At 40.1% G+C, this 25,197-nt stretch overlaps 1 protein-coding gene across 2 annotated transcripts; it reads left to right on the plus strand.

Annotated features, from left to right (window-relative positions):
• Window positions 1-676: 676 nt before the first annotated feature.
• Window positions 677-22,192, plus strand: mettl25b (methyltransferase like 25B). 2 transcript variants are annotated; one of them, XM_062064141.1, is made up of 9 exons: window positions 677-917; window positions 1,018-1,189; window positions 1,258-1,376; window positions 6,075-6,291; window positions 6,370-6,432; window positions 6,499-6,636; window positions 13,526-14,175; window positions 20,227-20,411; window positions 20,480-22,192. In XM_062064141.1, the coding sequence occupies exons 2-9, from the start codon at window positions 1,079-1,081 to the stop codon at window positions 20,563-20,565; spliced, it is 1,569 nt and encodes a 522-aa protein (XP_061920125.1). In that variant the 5' UTR covers window positions 677-917; window positions 1,018-1,078; the 3' UTR covers window positions 20,566-22,192. The 2 variants fall into 2 exon arrangements, with proteins under 2 accessions (XP_061920125.1, XP_061920124.1); XM_062064140.1 differs by having other exon boundaries at window positions 677-1,189.
• Window positions 22,193-25,197: the final 3,005 nt, after the last annotated feature.

Here is a 25,197-nt window from a genome sequence, read left to right on the forward strand (position 1 = left end):
TAGTTACTTTGAATTTATAGCCCCCTGGCGCTGCTTTGTACTCTTTTTGTACTGTTTTGTACTATTTTTGTACTTATTTTGATTGTTTCTTGTCTGATTGTAAATGTTGAAATTTATAAATAAAAGTTTAAAAAAAATAAATAAATAAAAAATTATTTCAATTTTTAAAAAAATAAAAAAAATAAAAAAATAAAAAAAATAAAACCACAAAATTATAGCCAATATTTCAGATTACAGTTTTTTTTCCCCCATTAGTTTAATATTTCTCTAAATTTAGATTATTTTGGTTAACATCGCTGTCTTATAACTGCTAACATTGACTATTTCCTCGGATAAACATAACTATAATAACGAGCCAGGATTTTGAACGGCTCTTTTAAAGTAAAGGCTCCTAAATATCCGGCTCCCTTATAAGAGCCGTAATCCCATATACTTCCGGGTTATGCTGCCTTCAGTAGAAAGCAGCTCAGGATTTTTTTACATTGTAAATATAAGTGATTTGGATTATATTGGTCCACATCTCTGTTTTATAACTGCTAACATTGACTATTTCCTTGAATAAATATAACTATAACAACGAGCCAGGTTTTTGAACGGCTCTTTCAAAGTAAAGGCTCCTAAATATCCGGCTCCCTTAAAAGAGCCGTAATCCCATCTACTTCCGGGTTATGATGCCTTCAGTAGAAAGCAGCTCAGGATTTTTTTTAAATGGTAAATATAAGCGATTTAAATTTTAAAAAAATCTAAGCATTAGACACACACTGACTGTGGAATTTCAAAACTACATACATATATTTTCAATATTGATAATTTAACCACGATATGGTATGCGACGAGGAGTTAGACGTCAACATTTACAATGAGGACCTGAACGCACCAGGGTTCTAGCAACGACTAAAAACACCAACATACTAATTGTGAGTTTTATCATCATGCTGAAATATCAAGTGTGACTGTTCAGAAATGTGCCCGAATATTATACGAGATTCATGAATTAATTTATTGAATATTCTTGAGTATATGCTTAGGTGAGACGTTGTTGCCCTCCGTGTTAGCATTAGTATACGAGCATGACAACATGGGAGGAAAACCAGGACAAAGTCTTTCTTCTGACGAGCAAAAAGATCTGGCCCAAAGACTCACCGCCTTTCTGCACCAGTACAGGTTCTTATCGGAGTCGTATGTGATTGTGAGTAACGCACAATGAGCACACATCGGTCCCCCCCCCCCCCCCTAAAGGCTACAATGGTCCAACAGGAGTTCTTCACTGAGGATTTGTGGCACAAGTTACCTGTCAGCTGGCAGTCTGTCCTGCAGCACCTGTCCTACCCTCAGACTGCAGACCTGCTGCTGGACGCTGACTATCAACCCAGGAGGTAAAGCTAGACTGTTACAAAGTACAAAACCCCAAAACCAGTGAAGTCGGCACGTTGTGTAAATGGTAAATAAAAACAGAATACAATGATTTGCAAATCCCTTTTCAATTTATATTCAATTAAATAGACTGCAAAGACAAGATACTTAACGTTGGAACTGGAAAACTTTATTTTTTGCAAATATTAGCTCATTTGGACTTTGATGCCCTGCGACATGTTTCAAAAAAGCTGGCACAAGTGGCAAAAAAAAGACTGAGAAAGTTGAGGAATGCTCATCAAACACTTATTTGGAACATCCCACAGGTGAACAGGCTAATTGGGAACAGGTGGGTGCCATGATTGGGTATAAAAGCAGCTTCCATGAAATGCTCAGTCATTCGCAAACAAGGACGGGGCGAGGGTCACCACTTTGTGAACAAATGTGTGAGCAAATTGTCCAACAGTTTAAGAACAACATTTCTCAACGAGCTATTGCAAGGAATTTAGGGATTTCACCATCTACGGTCCGTAATGTCATCAAAAGATTCTGATAATCTAGAGAAATCACTGCACCTAAGAGATGATATTACGGACCTTCGATCCCTCAGGCGGTACTGCATCAAAAAGCGACATCAGTGTGTAAAGGATATCACTACATGGGCTCAGGAACACTTCAGAAACCCACTGTCAGTAACTACAGTTTGTCGCTACATTTGTAAGTGCAAGTTAAAACTCTACTATGCAAAGCGAAAGCCATTAATCAACAACACCCAGAAACGCCGCCGGTTTCGCTGGGCCCGAGCTCATCTAAGATATTGTCTTTGGAAACTGTGGACGTCGTGTCCTCCGGAACAAAGAGGAAAAGAACCATCCGGATTGTTATAGGCCAGAGGTGTCCAAACATTTTCCAGCGAGGGCCACATAGAGAAAAATTGAAGGATGCGAGGGCCACTTTTATACAATTTGTATATGAAAAATACTCAAACCAAAACAATGTAGGTGAACATATGCTAACATTTGAAAAAAATGTCTACATCTTAGCTTTGTGTTATAGATAACAAAGCAATAAAATAATTCATGATTATTTTAATAATGATTTTATTTCTATTGTGCTCGAAAGTAAGCTTGTATTTACTAATATTGCTATTATACGGTCAACTGAAACACTTCTGAGAGCTTTAGTACACTCAAAAAGATATCATGTCGCCCAAGAAATTTGTACACTTTTTCATCATGACAGGACACACGGAAATCATCAAAGACCTTATACAGTAAGACGCTCAGGTTGTCGGTCATTTTGGTTTTCAGGTCCAATTTCTGGGGGATTTGGTCCCGATTAATTTTTCATAGTTTTTTGTTCTAATTTGGGACCTGTTTAGTTTGTCTATAGAATGTGTCGCGGGCCAATAAAAACCGAGCTGCGGGCCGCAAATGGCCCCCGGGCTGCACTTTGGACACCCCTGCTATAGGCGCAAAGTTGAAAAGCCAGCATCTGTGATGGTATGGGGGTGTATTAGTGCCCAAGACATGGGTAACTTACACATCTGTAAAGGCACCATTAATGCTGAAAGGTACATACAGGTTTTGGAGCAACATATGTTGCCATCCAAGCAACGTTATCATGGACGCCCCTGCTTATTTCAGCAAGACAATGCCAAGCCATGTGTTACAACAGCGTGGCTTCATAGTAAAAGAGTGTGGGTACTAGACTGGCCTGCCTGTAGTCCAGGGGCCGTACTTATCAAGCTTCTTAGAATTACTCCTAAGAAGTCTGCTAAGAGTTGACTTAAGAGTAAATAAATTATTTGCTGAAAGCTGCACTTAAAAGTTAGTTATCAAGCGTCTTACTCACACTTTCAGCGAAGTGTAGGACTGAATCTTAAGTGTCACACTCAGAGCTGAATTACGACATTACTATGTGCCGTAAACGGAATTTTAGGTGACGTCATTTCTGTGTCCATAGAAATGACCAATCACGGAAGGGAATCCGTTATCTAAGAATAAAGAAATATCTTGGAAATATTTAAGTGGACAATGGGAGTGTATATTTTGACAATAAACTACAAAATAATACAAAACAAACTAGTCCCCGCCGGCACTCACGCTACCGCTCCCTCTCTTCTATCGCCCACACACTCACTGACGTCACTCACCTCACGGCCACACACATACGCTACTGTCATAACATTTTCTTTCCAATTCATTAATTAGGCAACTAATTTGAAACTGGTGTGGGTGGCTCTATATATACTAGCCCACTGCAGCCACATGCAGAAATCAACAAGGAATCGAAAAGTATTAAATCTGTGACAAAAATAATATCCGCTCTGTCTAAACGATACCGTTTCATCAGCTGCTCGTCATCAAAAAAAACAAAAACATTGTTCCGTTCCCTGAACGTTCGCGCACGTCTCTCTCGCCTCAGTGCCATCCCCTGCTGGCAACTCCTAACCACTTAAGACACCTCTGAAGGTCTCTTAAATATCGTGGAGAGTAGGAGTGATTCTTAGACTTAAGAACGTTGATAAAAAGCTTTTATTCTTAAGTTTGAGAGTAGGACTAAATTTCGCAAATTCTCAGGACTTAAGTGTAAAATGGCACTCTAAGAAGCTTGATAAGTACGGCCCCAGACCTGTCTCCCATTGAAAATGTGTGGCGCATTATGAAGCCTAAAATACCACAACAGAGACCCCCGGACTGTTGAACAACTTAAGCTGTACATCAAGCAAGAATGGGAAAGAATTTCACCTGAGAAGCTTAAAAAATGTGTCTCCTCAGTTCCCAAACGTTTACTGAGTGTTGTTAAAAGGAAAGGCCATGTAACACAGTGGTGAACATGCTCTTTCCCAACTACTTTGGCACGTGTTGCAGCCATGAAATTCTAAGTTAATTATTATTTGCAAAAAATAAATAAAGTTTATGAGTTTGAACATCAAATATCTTGTCTTTGTAGTGCATTCAATTGAATATGGGTTGAAAAGGATTTGCAAATCATTGTATTCCGTTTATATTTACATCTAACACAATTTCCCAACTCATATGGAAATGGGGTTTGTAGTAAAAGAGTGCTGGTACTCAGGCCTGGCCCTAACCAATCTGGCGCCCTAGGCAAGATTTTAGCTGGCGCCCCCCCACATCGGCAGTCAAGTGTATATACTCACAAGAAACCGAATAGCTTTGTCTTTGACCTTTTTTTTTACTTAAAGAAAGCACATTAACATATTATATGAGAATGTTATGTTATAATTATCTTTAACCGAATCACAGCAGTGCTCAAATTAAAAAACAGCATTCCCTCTCATGTGATATTGCTTAATTAACATTAATGATGTGCACTTTAACAACTAGGCTTACAACTATACCTATTATATAAAGGGGTGGAAAAGTGACTATTACCTGCAGGGCAAACATTAGCTAACCAGAAGGCAATAACAATGTAAACAAAAAACACCTGCTTAAAAGATCTAATACAAATGTCCCTGAGGAATGTAAGGTGGGAGTACTGTAATTACCTAACATTACATTATTATTTTCCATAACAATTTAGTCCCCTCCACAATATTAACCCGACGTTAAAACATAACTAGCTATTTATTGATTAGCAATTGCCGAATCATGTAACATTAGCTTAATGCTAAAAAGCCAGGTTACTATCACATTCTGTAACAGACAAAATCATTTCATGTAGGCTAACGTTACCTACCTGCTACCTCTGTCTTTTTCTCGTTTCTCCTCCTCTTCTTTTCTATTTTTTCTTCCCTGGGCACCTGACAGTTTTTGCTGTTTTGACATCTTGTGTTGATTTTTTGATGTGGTGACGTCCAAAAAGAGTCATGATACGGGAAGGGAGGGGGCGCACCGTGCGGGGGAAGGGGGGGGGGGGTGTAATATTGTAACAAATAATATTTCTATTAAATAGGCTTTACTTTGCATTTTAATTAACGTGGGATTATTTTTTGTATTTAGAAATAATAGTACCAACTTTTTTTTTTTTTCTTTCTTTTTTTTCTCCAACATTTGTGGCACTGGCGTGGCGCCCCCTGATGGACGGCGCCCTTAGCATTTGCCTATACGGCCTATGCCACGGGCCGGCCCTGCTGGTACTAGACTGGCCTGCCTGTAGTCCAGACCTGTCTCCCATTGAAAATGTGTGGCGCATTATGAAGCCTAAAATACCACAACGGAGACTCCCGGACTGTTGAACAACTTAAGCTGTACATCAAGCAAGAATGGGAAATAATTCCACCTGGAAAGCTTCAAAAATGTGTCTCCTCAGTTCCCAAACGTTTACTGAGTGTTGTTAAAAGGAAAGGCCATGTAACACAGTGGTAAAAATGCCCCGTGCCAACTTTTTTGCAATGTGTTGCTGCCATTAAATTCTAAGTTAATGATTATTTGCCAAAAAAAAGTAAGTTTCTCAGTTCGAACATTAAGTATTTTGTCTTTGCAGTCTATTCAATTGAATATAAGCTGAAAATGATTTGCAAATCATTGTATTCTGTTTTTATTTACCATTTACACAATGTGCCAACTTCACTGGTTTTGGGTTTTGTAGATTGTTACAAAGTACCTCCACCAGATGTTTGCGTGCCTACGTTGACCGGGAAATCCCCCCGTCACGACATGCAGTGTTAGGAAACAGTTGTCACGTTGAAAATGAGAACTGTGGAGTGAAATTAGGTAAACATGAAGGAATGAATGTTACCGCGCTCTCTCCAGGTATCCGTGCGTGTGGCCGCTGTCCCTACTGGCTTTCCGGGCCTCGACCCACGCGTTCACCTTTCCCAGACACTCCTGGCGGGGTGCGGGCGCCACGGACGCTTCAGCCAAGCCCCAAGAGTTCCGCGACAATCCGCACCAGAGCTCCCTGCTGGCCCACATCTTCCGCAAGCACGTCAAGCCCAAGAAGCAGCACGAGATCCGCGAGCTGGGCGCGGTACTGAAAAGCCGTCTGTCCGCACCCACTAACCTAAAAAAGCTGCATGTGAATGTTTGATTGTGCTTGAATCCTCAGCTGGTCGAGCAACTCTGCGAGCAGACTGGGTGCAAGCGAGTGGTGGACGTAGGCTCCGGACAGGTACCACGCAACATTCATCTTGTCAGTCTTTCTTGGAAGCCAAACACTGACCGGCAGTAACGACAGGGCCACTTGACTCGCTTCCTGTCGTTCGGGTGCGGTTTGTCCGTGACCGCCATTGAGGCTGATCCCACCTTGGTTGCCACGGCGACCAAGTTTGACGGAGAGCTACTACTGGCCCTGAAGAAGGAAGAACAGAAACGGGTAAGTGATAGCTCAAGTCTTGTTTCCAACATGCTTTTAAAGGGGAACTGCACTTTTTTTTTTACATTTTGCCCATTGTTTACAATCATTATAAAAGACAAGAAAACACATATTTTTAATTTTTTTAAATTTTAAAATGATAAAAAAAAACATTTGGAAGGTGAGGCTAATGGAAGTCACCGTTGTAGCCTTCAAAACCCTCAAAATCAACTTTAAAACCCTCCATCAACGTTTTGTATACACACTGCATGTATATACTGTAGTAACAGACACATTCATAACAATATGTAATATGTACAATATACACACTGCAAGTATATATATAATGTAGTAACAGACACTTTCATAACAATATGTAATATGTACAATATACACACTGTAAGTATATACTGTATATACTGTAGTAACAGACACCTTCATAACAATATGTAATATGTACAATATACACACTGCAGGTATACATATAATGTAGTAACAGACACCTTCATAACAATATGTAATATGTACAATATACACACTGAAAGTATATATATAATGTAGTAACAGACATCTTCATAACAATATGTAATATGTACAATGTACACACTGCCAGTATATCTATAATGTAGTAACAGACATCTTCATAACAATATGTAATATGTACAATATACACACTGCAAGTATATATATAATGTAGTAACAGACACCTTCATAACAATATGTAATATGTACAATATACACACTGCAAGTATATATATAATGTAGTAACAGACACCTTCATAACAATATGTAATATGTACAATATACACACTGCAAGTATATATATAATGTAGTAACAGACACCTTCATAACAATATGTAATATGTACAATATACACACTGCAAGTATATATATAATGTAGTAACAGACATCTTCATAACAATATGTAATATGTACAATATACACACTGCAAGTATATATATATAATGTAGTAACAGACACCTTCATAACAATATGTAATATGTACAATATACACACTGCAAGTATATATATAATGCCGTAACAGACACCTTCATAACAATATGAAATATGTACAATATACACACTGCAAGTATATATATATAATGTAGTAACAAACACCTTCATAACAATATGTAATATGTACAATATACACACTGCAGGTATATATATAATGTAGTAACAGACACCTTCATAACAATATGTAATGTGTTTTATATACACATTGCAAGTATATATATAATGTAGGAACAGACACCTTTAATAACAATATGTAATATGTTTTATATACACACTGCAAGTATATATATAATGTAGTAACAGACACCTTCATAACAATATGTAATATGTACAATATACACACTGCAAGTATATATATATATATAATGTAGTAACAAACACCTTCATAACAATATGTAATATGTACAATATACACACTGCAGGTATATATATATAATGTAGTAACAGACACCTTCATAACAATATGTAATATGTACAATATACACACTGCAAGTATATATATAATGTAGTAACAGACATCTTCATAACAATATGTAATATGTACAATATACACACTGCAAGTATGTATATAATGTAGTAACAGACACCTTCATAACAATATGTAATATGTACAATATACACACTGCAAGTATATATATATATAATGTAGTAACAAACGCCTTCATAACAATATGTAATATGTACAATATACACACTGCAGGTATATATATATAATGTAGTAACAGACACCTTCATAACAATATGTAATATGTTTTGTATACACACTGCAAGTATGTAGGAACAGACACCTTTAATAACAATATGTAATGTGTTTTATATACACACTGCAAGTATATATATATATATATATAATGTAGTAACAAACACCTTCATAACAATATGTAATATGTACAATATACACACTGCAGGTATATATATATAATGTAGTAGCAAACACCTTCATAACAATATGTAATATGTACAATATACACACTGCAAGTATATATATAATGTAGTGACAGACACCTTCATAACAATATGTAGTATGTTTTATATACACACTGCAAGTATATATATAATGTAGTAACAGACACCTTCATAACAATATGTAATATTTACAATATACACACTGCAAGTATATATATAATGTAGTAACAGACACCTTCATAACAATATGTAATATGTTTTATATAAACACTGCAAGTATATATATAATGTAGGAACAGACACTTTTAATAACAAAATGTAATATGTTTTATATACACACTGCAAGTATATATATAATGTAGTAACAGACACCTTCATAACAATATGTAATATGTACAATATACACACTGCAAGTATATATATATATAATGTAGTAACAAACGCCTTCATAACAATATGTAATATGTACAATATACACACTGCAAGTATATATATAATGTAGTAACAGACACCTTCATAACAATATGTAATATGTACAATATACACACTGCAAGTACAGTGTATATATATAATGTAGTAACAGACACCGTCATAACAATATGTAATATGTACAATATGCACACTGCAAGTATATATATAATGTAGTAGCAGACACCTTCATAACAATATGTAATATGTACAATATACACACTGCAAGTATATATATAATGTAGTAACAGACACCTTCATAACAATATGTATTATGTTTTATATACACACTGCAAGTATATATATATATAATGTAGGAACAGACACCTTTAATAACAATATGTAATATGTTTTATATACACGCTGCAACTATATATATATATATAATGTAGTAACAGACACCTTCATAACAATATGTAATATGTACAATATACACACTGCAAGTATATATATAATGTAGTGACAGACACCTTCATAACAATATGTGGTATGTTTTATATACACACTGCAGGTATATATGTAATGTAGTGACAGACACCTTCATAACAATATGTAATATGTACAATATACACACTGCAAGTATATATATAATGTAGTAACAGACACCTTCATAACAATATGTAATATTTACAATATACACACTGCAAGTATATATATAATGTAGTAACAGACACCTTCATAACAATATGTAATATGTTTTATATACACACTGCAAGTATATATATAATGTAGGAACAGACACCTTTAATAGCAATATGTAATATGTTTTATATACACACTGCAAGTATATATATAATGTAGTAACATACACCTTCATAACAATATGTAATATGTACAATATACACACTGCAAGTATATATATATAATGTAGTAACGAACACCTTCATAACAATATGTAATATGTACAATATACACACTGCAGCTATATATATATAATGTAGTAACAGACACCTTCATAACAATATGTAATATGTACAATATACGCACTGCAAGTATATATATAATGTAGTAACAGACACCTTCATAACAATATGAAATATGTACAATATACACACTGCAAGTATATATATAATGTAGTAACAGACACCTTCATAACAATAAAAGTTAAAGTTTAAGTCACACACACACTAGGTGAGGTGAAATTATTCTCTGCATTTGACCCATCACCCTTGACCACACCCTGGGAGGTGAGGGGAGCAGTGAGCAGCAGCAGTGGCCACGCCCGGGAATCATTTTTGGTGATTTAACCCCCAATTCCAACCCTTGATGCTGTTTGCCAAGCAGGGAGGTAATGGGTCCCATTTTTATAGTCTTTGGTATGACTCGGCCGGGGTTTGAACTCACGACCTGCCCATCTCAGGGCGGACACTCTAACCACTAGGCCACTGAGTAGGTTATGTAATATGTTTTATACACACACTGCGAGTATATATATAATGCAGTAACAGACACCTTCATAACAATATGTAATATGTACAATATACACACTACAAGTATATATATAATGTAGTAACAGACACCGTCATAACAATATGTAATATGTACAATATACACACTGCAAGTATATATATAATGTAGTAACAGACACCTTCATAACAATATGTAATATGTACAATATACACACTGCAGGTATATATATATAATGTAGTAACAGACACCTTCATAACAATATGTAATATGTACAATATACACACTGCAAGTATATATATATAATGCAGTAACAGATACCTTCATAACAATATGTAATATGTACAATATACACACTGCAAGTATATACAGTGTTGGCGTTAACGCACTTTTTGTGTCTTTTTACGCATTGAAATCAGAAAGGATGCGCATTTCCGGAAGTCTGCGCATCCCCGGGACGGAGAATTTAAAAAATTTTTTTTTACCGACTCTGCCTTCTGCGGGTCAAAACACCAGTTAGCTTGATTTTTTTTTTTTAATCGATTATCGCTTTCCGCCGCTGTTTTGTTATGTTTATTGTGACGGTGCGCTCTTTTTAACGCCGTCACTAGAGGACCGGCACGTCTCTCTCTCTCTCTCTCTGGGCAGGAGAGCGAGGACGCACCTGCGCGCTGACAGCAGGCGTAAGCACGCTGTCACCAAGACAATGTCAGTGTCGTGACTTAGAGAAGAAAATTGGGTCAAATTTCCGTCCCTGTTTATTGCGTTTTTATCGGTCGTCTTCAAAGTAATGAACTTTCCGGTACAACTTCTTAAAGTCCCTTTTGCCAACATACCACTGCAAAGTACAGGGCACTGGCCACAATTAGAGATGTCCGATAATGGCTTTTTTGCCGTTATCCGATATTCCGATATTGTCTAACTCTTAATTACCGATTCCGATATCAACCGATACCGATATATACAGTCGTGGAATTAACACATTATTATGCCTAATTTTGTTGTGATGCCTCGTTGGATGCATTAAACAATGTAACAAGGTTTTCCAAAATAAGTCAACTCAAGTTATGGAAAAAAATGCCAACATGGCACTGCCATATTTATTATTGAAGTCACAAAGTGCATTATTTTTTTTAACATGCCTCAAAACAGCAGCTTGGAATTTAGGACATGCTCTCCCTGAGAGAGCATGAGGAGGTTGAGGTGGGCGGGGTTTTGGGGGGAAGCGGGGGTATATTGTAGTGTCCCGGAAGAGTTAGTGCTGCAAGGGGTTCTGGGTATTTGTTCTGTTGTGTTTATGTTGTGTTACAGTGCGGATGTTCTCCCGAAATGTGTTTGTCATTCTTGTTTGGTGTGGGTTCACAGTGTGGCACATATTTGTAGCAGTGTTAAAGTTGTTTGTACGGCCACCCTCAGTGTGACCTGTATGGCTGTTGACCAAAGTATGCCTTGCATTAACTTGTGTGTGTGAAAAGCCGTAGATATTATGTGACTGGGCCGGCACGCAAAGGCAGTGCCTTTAAGGTTTATAGGCGCTCTGTACTTCTACCTACGTGCGTTTTAAAAAGTCATAAATTTTACTTTTTGAAACCGATACCGATAATTTCCGATATTACATTTTAAAGCATTTATCGGCCAATAATATCGGCAGTCTGATATAATCGGGCATCCCTAGCCACAACAATGGAAAAAAAAAAAATTCTAAAATTGTGTCGGTGCGGCTTTTATACCGGTGCGCTCTATAGTCCGGAAAATGCGGTATGGATAACTCGGTGATGTCATCGGTGCAAAAACGTCACAGATTTTGCAAAATTCCAAACGGCTCTTCTGGAGTGAGTATGAAGGAAGACAAGATTGTTTTATAAATATCTCCGAAATGCCTCCATGGTTTGTTTTCAAATTTTCTGGACCTATGCACATACTTGCCAACCTTGAGACCTCCGATACCGGGAGGTGGGGGGTGGGGGGGCGTGGTTGGGGGTCGTGGTTGGGGTGTGGTTAAGAGGGGAATATATTTAAGTTAGAATTCACCAACTCAAGTATTTCATATATATATATATATGTATGAAATACTTGACTTTCAATGAATTCTAGCTATATATATATATATATATATATATATATATATATATATATATATATATATATATATATATATATATATATATATATATATATTTTATTTTTTTTATTTTTTTATTTATTTTTTTTATTATACCTGTACATATAAATAAAAGAAATACTTGAATTTCAGTGTTCTGGAGGCTATCCAGTAGATGGCAGTCTTGTCCTGTTTAAGAGTGTCACAACATTGCTGTTTACGGCAGACGAACTGCTTTACGGTAGACTAAACGTGACTGCTGTTGTTGTGTGTTGTTACCGCGCTGGGAGGACGTTAATGAAACTGCCTAACAATAAACCCACATAAGAAACCAAGAACTCGCCCTCGATCATTCTACAGTTATGACGTCATTAGGCAGGCCAGCTGTTAATATTGTGGGATAGCGGACGTGAGAACAGGCTGTCCCCACTCAGGTCCGCTGGAGGCCACGCCCCCTCCAGCTCCGGCTGAAAACCGGGAGTTTGTCGGGAGAAAATTTCTGCCGGGAGGTTATCGGGAGAGGCGCTGAATACCGGGAGTCTCCCGGTAAAAACGGGAGGGTTGGCAAGTATGCCTATGCAGATCCCAAATACACAAAAAAAAACGGTACAAACAGGTAAAAAAAAGTTAGTTTTGGTTAACAGGACCCCTTTACAACCTACTCAGTGGCCTAGTGGTTAGAGTGTCCGCCCTGAGATCGGTAGGTTGTGAGTTTCATACCCCGGCTGAGTCATACCTAAGACTATAAAAATGGGAACCATTACCTCCCTGCTTGGCACTCAGCATCAAGGGTTGGAATTGGGTGTTAAATCACCAAAAATGATTCCCGGGCGGAGCCACCGCTGCTGCTCACTGCTCCCCTCACCTCCCAGGAGGTGATCAAGGGTGATGGGTCAAATGCAGAGAATAATATCGCCACACCTAGTGTGTGTGTGTGACAATCATGGGTACTTTACTTTAACTTTAAGGTATGACGAGCATTCCTGCTAACACACATCTTTGTCCAATCAGAAGTGTTCTTATGAGCTGCCATCATCACCTCGCCACGTGACAGGTTGGGTGGACCCCAAGGCATCATGGGAGGTTTTCGTCAAACAGCTGGAAGGTCACGTTATTCCAGCGGGACACTGCAAAAAGCGAGCACGGGTGTCGCCATGCTGCGCCGCGCTTGACTCCAAATCATCCGGTCCTTCTGGGGACGAGTCTCGTGACCGGTCAGACTTTGTCCTGACCGGTCTGCACGCCTGCGGGGACCTCAGCCCCACCCTCCTCCGCCATTTCGTCAAATGCCCGCACATCCGCGCCATCACCTCTGTGGCGTGCTGCTACATGAAACTCTCCACCCAGGAGCAGCCCGCCCCTCCGGGCGTGGTCGGACCGCCGCCGTCGACCTCGGACCGGGCCCCGCCGCGCTCGGACTTTGGCTACCCCATGAGCGAGCACGTGCGGGCCTTGCCGGGACACGAGCTGTCCTACAAGGCGCGGGAGGGGGCGTGTCACGCCGTGGAGCACTACGTCAGGAGGCTGCGGGAGGAGAGCGCGCTGCTGCGCACGCACTGCTACCGCGCCATGTTGGAGACCTTCGTCACGGAGGCCAGGCCGCAGCTGCGCAGGGCGGGGATCCAGACGGTGAAGAAAGCCCACTTGCTCACCTTCACTGAGTGAGTACAATTGCTCCAGTGAGGGCAGCCATACCTTGAGCTGCATTGTTAGCCACCTCGTACTCGCCATATTTTACAATTTTAAGAATGCATTAAAAAAACATGTTCTTGTCTTACATAGGGATGTCCGATAATATCGGACTGCCGATATTATCGGCCGATAAATGCTTTAAAATGTAATATCGAAAATTATCGGTATCGGTTTCATAATTATCGGTATCGGTTTCAAAAAGTAAAATTTATGACTTTTTAAAACGCCGCTGTGTACACGGACGTAGGGAGAGGTACAGAGCGCCAATAAACCTTAAAGGCACTTCCTTTGCGTGCGGGCCCAGTCACATAATATCTACGGCTTTTCACAGTCACAAGCGCAGGTGGCGACTTGTCCAGGGTGTACCCCGCCTTCCGCCCGATTGTAGCTGAGATAGGCTCCAGCGCCCCCCACGACCCCGAAGGGAATAAGCGGTAGAAAATGGATGGATGGATGGAAGTGAATGCAAGGCATTCTTGGTCAACAGCCATACAGGTCACACATTTCGAAGACTCTGCACAGAGAAGAGGATGATTGCTTTCAAAATTGAGTTACAAAAGCAAGATTGGGACAATGTGTACAATGAAAAAGAGGTTGATGAAGCATATGAACAGTTCTTAAACAAGTTCATAATACTTTATGACAAACATTGTCCATGGATACAACTCAGTAATAACAGAGAAAGAATAATCAACCATGGATGACAAAAGGATTAAAAAATGCTTGTAAGAAGAAGAATACACTATATAGAAAATGTACAGCACAAAGAACTACAGAGGCAGAAATTAAGTACAAAAAGTATAAAAACAAGTTAAAAAACATACTACGATCATGTAGAAAAGAATATTACAGTGAATTATTGGACAGGAACAAAAATAACATGAGAGCAACATGGGGCATCCTCAATAGCATTATTAAAAATGGCACTAAGAGGGACTACCCCCAATACTTCTTAGACAGAAATAAAAAAAAATGACAACATAAAGGAAGTAGTTGAAAGCTTCAATAATTATTTTGTAAATATTGGACCAAAATTGGAAGAAAGGATTCCAGACCCAGTTCCAATTGAGGACTATAATGATACCATAGAGCGAAATCCCAACTCCATGTTCCTCAGTAATGTGACACAGGAGGAAATAAGTTACAATTGTGAAAAAATGTAAATCTAAGATTTCAACTGATTGTAACGGAATTGATATGGAAACGATAAAAAAGGTTATTGAAGAGATCTCAGGACCATTAATGTATATTGGTAACCTATCATTTTAAACAAGTACATTTCCAAACAAAATGAAAATAGCTAAAGTTGCACCAATTTATAAGACTGGAGACAAACATCAATTTACAAATTATAGACCTGTTTCTTTACTTCCACAATTTTCTAAAATCATTGAAAAACTGTTCAATAACAGATTAGAGAGTTTCATAAATAAAAATAGAATACTCGAAGAGAACCAATATGGATACAGAGCTAATGTTTCAACTTCAATGGCTTTAATTGAAATTACAGAAGAAATTACCAATGCAATAGATAGTAAAAAATGTGCAGCAGCGGTTTTTATGGATCTAACTAAAGCATTTGACACAATTAATCACAATATTTTAATCAAAAAATTAGAACGATATGGCATCAGAGGGTTAGTCTTAAACTGGATAAGAAGTTATCTAACAAACAGGAAACAATACGTGAAGCTAGGCGAACACAAGTCTACAACGCTAAATATATCCTGTGGTGTACCTCAGGGATCAATACTAGGACCTAAATTATTCAATCTCTATATAAATGACATTTGTAAAGTTACAAAAGATTTAAAGTTAGTACTATTTGCGGATGATACAACAGCGTTTTGTTCAGGAGAGAACACACAGAAGATAATACAAATAATAACAGAAGAAATGAACAAATTAAAAAGATGGTTTGACAAAAACAGACTATCGTTGAATCTTAGTAAAACTAAAACAATGCTATTTGGTAACAGTAGAAGAGAAAGTCAAACACAAATACAAATAGACGGAAAAGAAATTGAAAGAGTAAATGAAACCAAATTTCTAGGTATAATGATTGATGATAAATTGAACTGGAAATCTCACGTAAAAAATATACAACATAAAGTTGCAAGAAACACGTCAATAATGAATAAAGCAAAACATGTTCTAGACAAAAAAACACTTCATATTCTCTACTGCTCACTAGTGTTACCATATCTGAGTTACTGTGTAGAAATATGGTGAAATAATTACAAAAGTACACTTCATTCATTGACGGTGTTACAAAAAAGATCAGTTAGAATAATACATAATGTTGGATATAGAGAACATACAAACACTTTATTTATTGAATCAAAAATACTGAAATTCCACGACAAAGTGAATTTGCAAACAGCTAAAATTATATACAAAGCAAACTATAACCTGCTACCCAAGAATATACAACAATTATTCTCAAAAAAAGAGGAGAAATATAATCTTAGAGAAAAATGTAATTTAAAACATTTGTATGCACGTACAACACTTAAGACCTTCAGTATATCAGTATGTGGAATTAAATGATGGAATGGATTAAGCAAAGCAATCAAACAATGTACTAATATGATCCACTTCAAGAAACTCTTCAAACTTAAAGCGTTTACAAAGTACAAAGAAGAAGAACCTTGATAAACATTCTGAATTTATTTAATTCATCCATTCTTTCACTCTCATAATAATCTTACTTATCTCATCATATGAAAATGTAACTTACTTCACCAACTATTATTTATCTATTTATTTTTATTGTGATTACTTATGGAGTACATTGTGAATAAATTGAGAACAGGAAGTGAACAAAAAAGTTTAGCAACTGTTATGTAAAAGAAAAGGGGTAGGATTAAATAAGCTCTGCTTCTTCCTACTCCTTTTCGAACATGTTGAAAAGAGAAACTGGAAATTGTGATGTATCATGTTGTATGCTTGCAAGTTCGAAATAAACTCAAACTCAAACACTGAGGGGGGGCCGTATAAACAACTTTAACACTGTTACAAATATGCGCCACACTGTGAACCCACACCAAACAAGAATGACAAACACATTTGGGGAGAACATCCGCACCATAACACAACATAAACACAACAGAACAAATACCCACACTGCAAAAAGTCAGTGTTCAAAAACAAGAAAGAATTATACAAAAATAAGGGGTATTTTATTTGAACTAAGCAAAATTATTTGCCAATAGAACAAGAAAATTTGGCTTGTCAAGACTTTCCAAAACAAGTAAAATTAGCTAACCTCAATGAACCCAAAAATACCTTAAAATAAGTATATTCTCACTAATAACAAGTGTACTACTATATGAGTACGTATTTTCTATTGTTTCATTGAAAATAAAACAGCAAAGTTCATTTGGCTGTCATCATGATTTTTTATTTTTTTTCACGCTTGAAATAAGAAATTATTACTTTAAAAAAGTAGTTTTATACTTGTGAGTGTTGATGACACAGCTTTGCAACACTTGATATTCTAGTTTCAAGCATGTTTTACTCAATATAGGTCATCAAATCTCATCAACAATCTGTAATATCTTACTGAGATCATTTAGGACCAAAACACTTAAAACAAGTAAAACACTCTAACATAAAATCTGCTTAGTGAGAAGAATTATCTTATCAGACAGAAAATAAGCAAATATCACCCTTATTTGAGATATTCAATCTTACTTCGATTTCAGTTTTTGCAGTGCAGAACCCCTTGCAGCACTAACTCTTCCGGGAAGCTACAATATACACCCCCAACCCGCCCACCTCAACCTCCTCATAGTCTCTCACTGAGGGTGACCGTATAAACAACTTTAACACTGTTACAAATATGCGCCACACTGTGAACCCACACCAAACCAGAATGACAAACACATTTCGGGAGAAAATCCGCACCGTAACACAACATAAACACAACAGAACAAATACCCAGAACCCCTTGCAGCACTAACTCTTCCGGGATGCTACAATATACACCCCCCACTAGCCCCCCCAACCCCGCCCACCTCAACCTCCTCATGCTCTCACAGGGAGAGCATGTCCCAAATTCCAAGCTGCTGTTTTGAGGCATGTTAAAAAAAATAATGCACTTTGTGACTTCAATAATAAATATGGCAGTGCCATGTTGGCACTTTTTTCCATAACTTGAGTTCATTTATTTTGGAAAACCTTGTTACATTGTTTAATGCATCCAGCGGGGCATCACAACAAAATTAGGCATAATAATGTGTTAATTCCACAACTGTATATATCGGTATCGGTTGATATCGGTATCGGTAATTAAGAGTTGGACAATATCGGACATCGGTAAAAAAGCCATTATCGGACATCTCTAGTCTTACATTATGGTTGTGAATGATAAACAACTTTTTTTTTAAAAAGTACATTTCCCCTTTAACAAAAAAACAGTGTTTTTCGACAATACCCAAAACCAGTGAAGATGGCACGTTGTCCATCCATCCATTTCCTACCGCGTGTCCCTTCCGGGGTCGCGGGGGGTGCTGGATCCTATCTCAGCTGCATTCGGGCAGAAGGCGGGGTACACCCTGGACAAGTCGCTACCTCATCACAGGGTCAACACAGATAGACAGACAACAGTCACACTCACATTCACACACTAGGGACCATTTAGTGTTGCCAATCAGCCTATCCCCCGATTTATACGTTGTGTAAATCGTAAATAAAAACATAATACAATGATTGATGTCCAGAATCTTGGTGTATTGGTACACCCATCAGACAATTTTTTTTTTAAGACGCAAAAAATATATACTTTGAGAAGTATTTTTCATGTAAGAAATACTTTAATGATACAAAACCCAAAACCAGTGAAGTTGGCACGTTGTGTAAATTGTAAATAAAAATAGGATACAATGATTTGCTAATCATTTTCAACTTATATTCAATTGAATAGACTGCAAAGACAAGATATTTAATGTTCGAAATGGAAAACGTTGTTATTTTTTGCATATATTAGCTCATTTGGAATTTGATGCCTGCAACAGGTTTATAAGAAGCTGGCACACGTGGCAAAAAAGACTGAGAAAGTGGAGGAATGCTCATCAAACACTTATTTGAAACATCCCACAGGTGAACAGGCTAATTGGGAACAGGTGGGTGCCATGATTGGGTATAAAAGCAGCTTCTGTGAAATGCTCAGTCATTCACAAACAAGGACGGGGCGAGGGTCACCACTTTGTCAACATTGCAAGAATTTCACCATCTATGGTCCGTAATAATATCAAAAGGTTCAGCGAATTTGGAGAAATCACTGCACGTAAGCGTTGATATTACAGACCTTCGATCCCTCAGGCGGTACTGCATCAAAAAGCGACAGCAGTGTGTAAAGGATATCACCACATGGGCTCAGGAACACTTCAGAAAACCACTGTCAGTAACCACAGTTGGTCGCTATGTCTGTAAGTGCAAGTGAAAACTCTACTTTGCAAAGCCAAAGCCATTTATCAACAACACCCAGAAACGCTGCCTGCTTTGCTGGGCCCGAGCTCATCTAAGATGGACTGATGCAAAGTGAAAAAGTGTTCTGTGGTCTGACGAGACTACATTTCAAATTGTTTTTGGAAACTGTGGACGTCGTGTCCGCCGGACCAAAGAGGAAAAGAACCATCCGGATTGTTCTAGGCGCAAAGTGTAAAAGCCAGCATCTGTGATGGTATGGGGGTGTATTAGTGCCCAAGGCATGGGTAACTTACACATCTGTGAAGGCACCATCAATGCTGAAAGGTACATACAGGTTTTGGAGCAACATATGTTGCCATCCAAGCAACGTTATCATGGACGCCCCTGCTTATTTCAGCAAGACAATGCCAAGCCATGTGTTACAAAAGCGTGGCGTTATAGTGAAAGAGTGCGGTTTTTGCCAACTTCACTGGTTTTGTGTTTTGTAAACAAACAAATACTGAATCAGGTTAATAATAATTATGGATTATTTCCGATGTATGTGTTCATTTTGACAGCACTTTTTTTCCCGTCATTTTGTGCACCAGGTACGCCAAGTTGGGTCTGGCCCGGGTCGGCCTGCCCCCCTCCCTCCCTCTTGACCCGGGCTGCGTGGAGCGCATGCTGGCGCAGCAAGGCAAGGTGGTCGTCTACTTCAGCCTGGCTCTGCTGCTAGCTCCCGTGGTAGAGACGCTGGTGCTGCTGGACCGCATGATCTACCTGCAGGAGAACGGTGAGCCTCCCCAGCCAGGCGGGCGCGACGCCGCTCTTAAGATCCCACTAAACACCGTGTCTCTGCAGGTGTGGACAGTCAGCTGCTGCCGCTTTTTGACCCGGAATTTTCCCCAAGAAATTTTGTGCTGGTGGGTGTGAAGACCGGAGGCTAGCAAAGAAAGGAACACTTGAAGCTGCAGTATGTACCCTTCTGCAAACCTGAGTTCTTTTAAAATATATATTTTTTTAACATGTTTTTTAAAACAACAAATATTATGGTTTAATTCTCAGCATTAGTGCTGATTTTCTTTCCAATTTGATACCAAGTAAAATTCAGGCTGGTATTGACGATACCAATCCGATACTTTGTGCAAATATACCTAACATGTCTGCTAAAATGTCTGTGTATTTTCAAATAATAACATATCTACCTAAAAAAAAACCACAGTAAAATGTAAGAAAAAATCGTAATGTAATGAGAAAAAGCTGACATTTTTAAACTAATAATTAATAATAACATACTTAGCAACCCATAATCATAACACAACATATTGTCTTTAAATATATATATAATATATGTTTTTACCTTCTTTTCTTTTTTTCATTAAAAAATTACAAAATGTCCCCGCCATACTAGTATGCGGCCCTTGGTGGAAAAATTTTAGATACTCTTAATCTAAAATATTAGAAGCTCTCAAAATAAAAAATATATACAATTATATACACATTTTGTTAATTACTTAAAAAAACAAAAAACTAAGTTATGAATTAATAAAATAATTACAACAACCATAATAAACACTGTTAAATGTGTAACTGAATATTAATATTTTCCTACAGGCCAAACTTTTGACACACTCGGTTATGCAGTTTAACAACCGTACTATTATTATTATTCTTGTTCCATTATGAAATGAGGAAAAAAAACAATTGTAAAAATGTAAGAAAAAAGATCAATAAATTGGAAATTAATGAGAAAAAGATGATATTTTTAAACTACCGTATTTTTCAGAGTATAAGTCGCACCGTAGTATAAGTCGCACCAGCCGAAAATGCATAATAAAGAAGGAAAAAAACATATATAAGTCGCACTGGAGCCCGGCCAAACTATGAAAATATCTGCGACTTATAGTCCGAAAAATACAGTAATAATTAATAGGAATATACTTAGTCACATACAACACAAAGTTGTTTCTTTAAATATATATAATAATACTAATACTTGACTGTTCAGTATGTGGAAAAAGTTTAAACACCCCTGATCTTAAATATTAGAAGCTTTCAAAATAAAAATGAAATATACTTACATTATAAACAAAGTGTTAGGATCCGCTGCCCGGATCATAGTTTGTTTAAGTTTTCTAGTCACATGTGTTTTCAGCCCCTTGTGTTTGTTCGTTTCTGTTGCCATGACAGCAGATTATGCTCAGCTGCCTCTGGTTAGTGTTCGAGACGCTCACCTGTTGTCCGGGCACTAATCAGAGGGCTATTTAGTCTTTGCCCGGGCAGCACTCTGCCTGGCTTCCTAATTTGCTTTCATGCAACAACTAACGACCACCTTGTTTCCTGTTAGCTCTCATGCTATATTATTTTGCTTGCTAGCTCCCATGCTAGTCGTTTTTGTTTTTTTTCTGTCTGATTTATTTGTGGAAATAAATCATTTTCCTACCTGCAAGCTGTGTCCGAGCCGTCTGCATCATTGTGAGAACACCACCGCACCTCGATGCGACCAGGTCGTTACAGTAGGAAGCCAGCAAGAAGAAGTTCTCTCGCAGCGAGCATGTCGGAGGAGATGGACGAAGGTGCGTGGATGGTGTTGCGAGCGATGGAGGCGGAGACTCTCCGCTATTCCCCTTCGGAGCGCCAGGACCTGATATGGGGTCCTAACGGAAGGTTGGTCCCAATCCACTCCGTTTGGCCCGAGGATGTCGCCACACCTCCGCACCACCGGACGCGTCAGCGAAGACGGAAGCCACCCAAGAGGTCTTCACTTCGCCGCCAAGACGCGCCACTCCCTCAAACTCCTCCGCCGGTACACAGCAAGCTACATTCAGCCCAAGATTTCCCTCTTCAAAGGTCTGTTAATCCCATCAACTACCTTACCGATGATTGTTATGACTGGCCTGTCAATCACTGGGACTGCAGCTATGACGTCATTCCGTCGGCACCCCCTGATGACACGCCGCTTGATGACGTTGTCCCGTCCATTTTGGATGACGTCATAGACAAAGACTTTTTTAGACATCATGTCAATTCTTCCTGCCAGCCATTTTCAAGTGACTTTAATTCTAAGATAAAACATTACCAGGACATTTTTTTAAGGACTAAGTCTAGTCAGTCCCAGTCTCAAGTGTGGGGTGACAATAGACAGTTTGGACAATTTAGAGGAGAGGATTCAGCCCTCCCCCTGACCACCCTCCACCCACCCTTGAAGACGGTTCCAGTCCGCAAGGAGCGCGTCTGGGATCCGCTTTTTGAGGGGGGGGCTAGTACTGGGAGCTGTGCGAGTGGGTGGCACAACGGCGTGCTAAGCCGCAACCTCCTGCTCGGCCACCGCCACCTGTCCTTCGGCCTGCTAAGCCGCAACCGCCAGCTAGGCCACCTGCACCTAAGCTAGCGCCAAGGCTAAGGCTAGCACCAGCTCCACCACAGGTTCCAGTACCTGCACCTCGGCTGGTTCCCACACCAGTACCTGCACCTCGGCTGGTTCCCACACCAGTACCTGCACCTCGGCTGGTTCCCAGACCAGTACCTGCACCTCGGCTGGTTCCCAGACCAGTACCTGCACCTCGGCTGGTTCCCAGACCAGTACCTGCACCTCGGCTGGTTCCCAGACCAGTACCTGCACCTCGGCTGGTTCCCGCACCAGTACCTGCACCTCGGCTGGTTCCCGCACCAGTACCTGCACCTCGGCTGGTTCCCGCACCAGTACCTGCACCACGGCTGGTTCTCGCACCAGTACCTGCACCACGGCTGGTTCTCGCACCAGTACCTGCACCACGGCTGGTTCTCGCACCAGTACCTGCACCTCGGCTGGTTCCCGCACCAGTACCTGCACCACGGCTGGTTCCCGCACCAGTACCTGCACCACGGCTGGTTCCCGCACCAGTACCTGCACCACGGCTGGTTCTCGCACCAGTACCTGCACCACGGCTGGTTCTCGCACCAGTACCTGCACCACGGCTGGTTCTCGCACCAGTACCTGCACCACGGCTGGTTCTCGCACCAGTACCTGCACCACGGCTGGTTCTCGCACCAGTACCTGCACCACGACTGGTTCCCGCACCAGCGACTCCGGCTGCCACGACAGTGACTCCGGCTGCCACGACAGCGACTCCGGCTGCCACGACAGCGACTCCGGCTGCCACGACAGCGACTCCGGCTGCCACGACAGCGACCCCGGCTGCCACGACAGCGACCCCGGCTGCCACGACAGCGACCCCGGCTGCCACGACAGCGACTCCGGCTGCCACGACAGCGACTCCGGCTGCCACGACAGCGACTCCGGCTGCCACGACAGCGACTCCGGCTGCCACGACAGCGACTCCGGCTGCCACGACAGCGACCCCGGCTGCCACGACAGCGACTCCGGCTGCCACGACAGCGACTCCGGCTGCCACGACAGCGACTCCGGCTGCCACGACAGCGACTCCTGCTGCCACGACAGCGACTCCGGCTGCCACGACAGCGACTCCCACCGCTTCCACGGCGACATCTCAGCGACCTCGAGTGGTCCGGCGGCGCAAGCGGAAAGCAGGTCCCCGCTTGCAGCCCTCGAGGTCAGTGAAGGGACGCCAGTGGCGCAAACAGCAGCGACATTCAAGACTTTGTTGCAGGACTCAGAGGCTGCTGAAATTCTGGCGCCACTCACGCCCACCTTCTCGGCGGCCACGAATGTGGCCTTACCGTGGTCGCCCGCCTCGCCAGCGGCGGCGGCGTTCCATTCGCCGCCGCCACCTGACCCTTCCCCGGTGGATTCGGGGACACGTGGCCTGGCGACCCACCACCAAGTCACCCCCCCGCCCGCCCTTGACTCGTGAACTATTGCTTGTTTTTTTTGGGTTCCAGTTGTTTTTTTTTTTTCAAGGGACATCTGGAATCTGTCCTTTTAGGGGGGGGTACTGTTAGGATCCGCTGCCCGGATCATAGTTTGTTTAAGTTTTCTAGTCACATGTGTTTTCAGCCCCTTGTGTTTGTTCGTTTCTGTTGCCATGACAGCAGATTATGCTCAGCTGCCTCTGGTTAGTGTTCGAGACGCTCACCTGTTGTCCGGGCACTAATCAGAGGGCTATTTAGTCTTTGCCCGGGCAGCACTCTGCCTGGCTTCCTAATTTGCTTTCATGCAACAACTAACGACCACCTTGTTTCCTGTTAGCTCTCATGCTATATTATTTTGCTTGCTAGCTCCCATGCTAGTCGTTTTTGTTTTTTTTCTGTCTGATTTATTTGTGGAAATAAATCATTTTCCTACCTGCAAGCTGTGTCCGAGCCGTCTGCATCATTGGGAGAACACCACCGCACCTCGATGCGACCAGGTCGTTACACAAAGTTTACTTTGTTAGTTAATTGGAAAATAAAATGTTAATAACTTATGAATTAATTTAAAAAATGACAACAACCATAATAAACACTCTTAGATGTGTAACTGAACATTGATATTTTCCTACAGGCCGAATTTTTGACACACCGGGTTATGCATTTTAACAACCGTACTATTATTATTAATCAATTATTACATGGGGGAAAAACCAAAATGTAAGAAAAAAAGAGCAAAAAATTGGTATGTAATGAGAAAAAGCTGGAAT

This window comes from Entelurus aequoreus, linkage group LG11 (assembly GCF_033978785.1).
Source record: "Entelurus aequoreus isolate RoL-2023_Sb linkage group LG11, RoL_Eaeq_v1.1, whole genome shotgun sequence".
NCBI classification, from domain to species: domain Eukaryota; kingdom Metazoa; phylum Chordata; class Actinopteri; order Syngnathiformes; family Syngnathidae; genus Entelurus; species Entelurus aequoreus.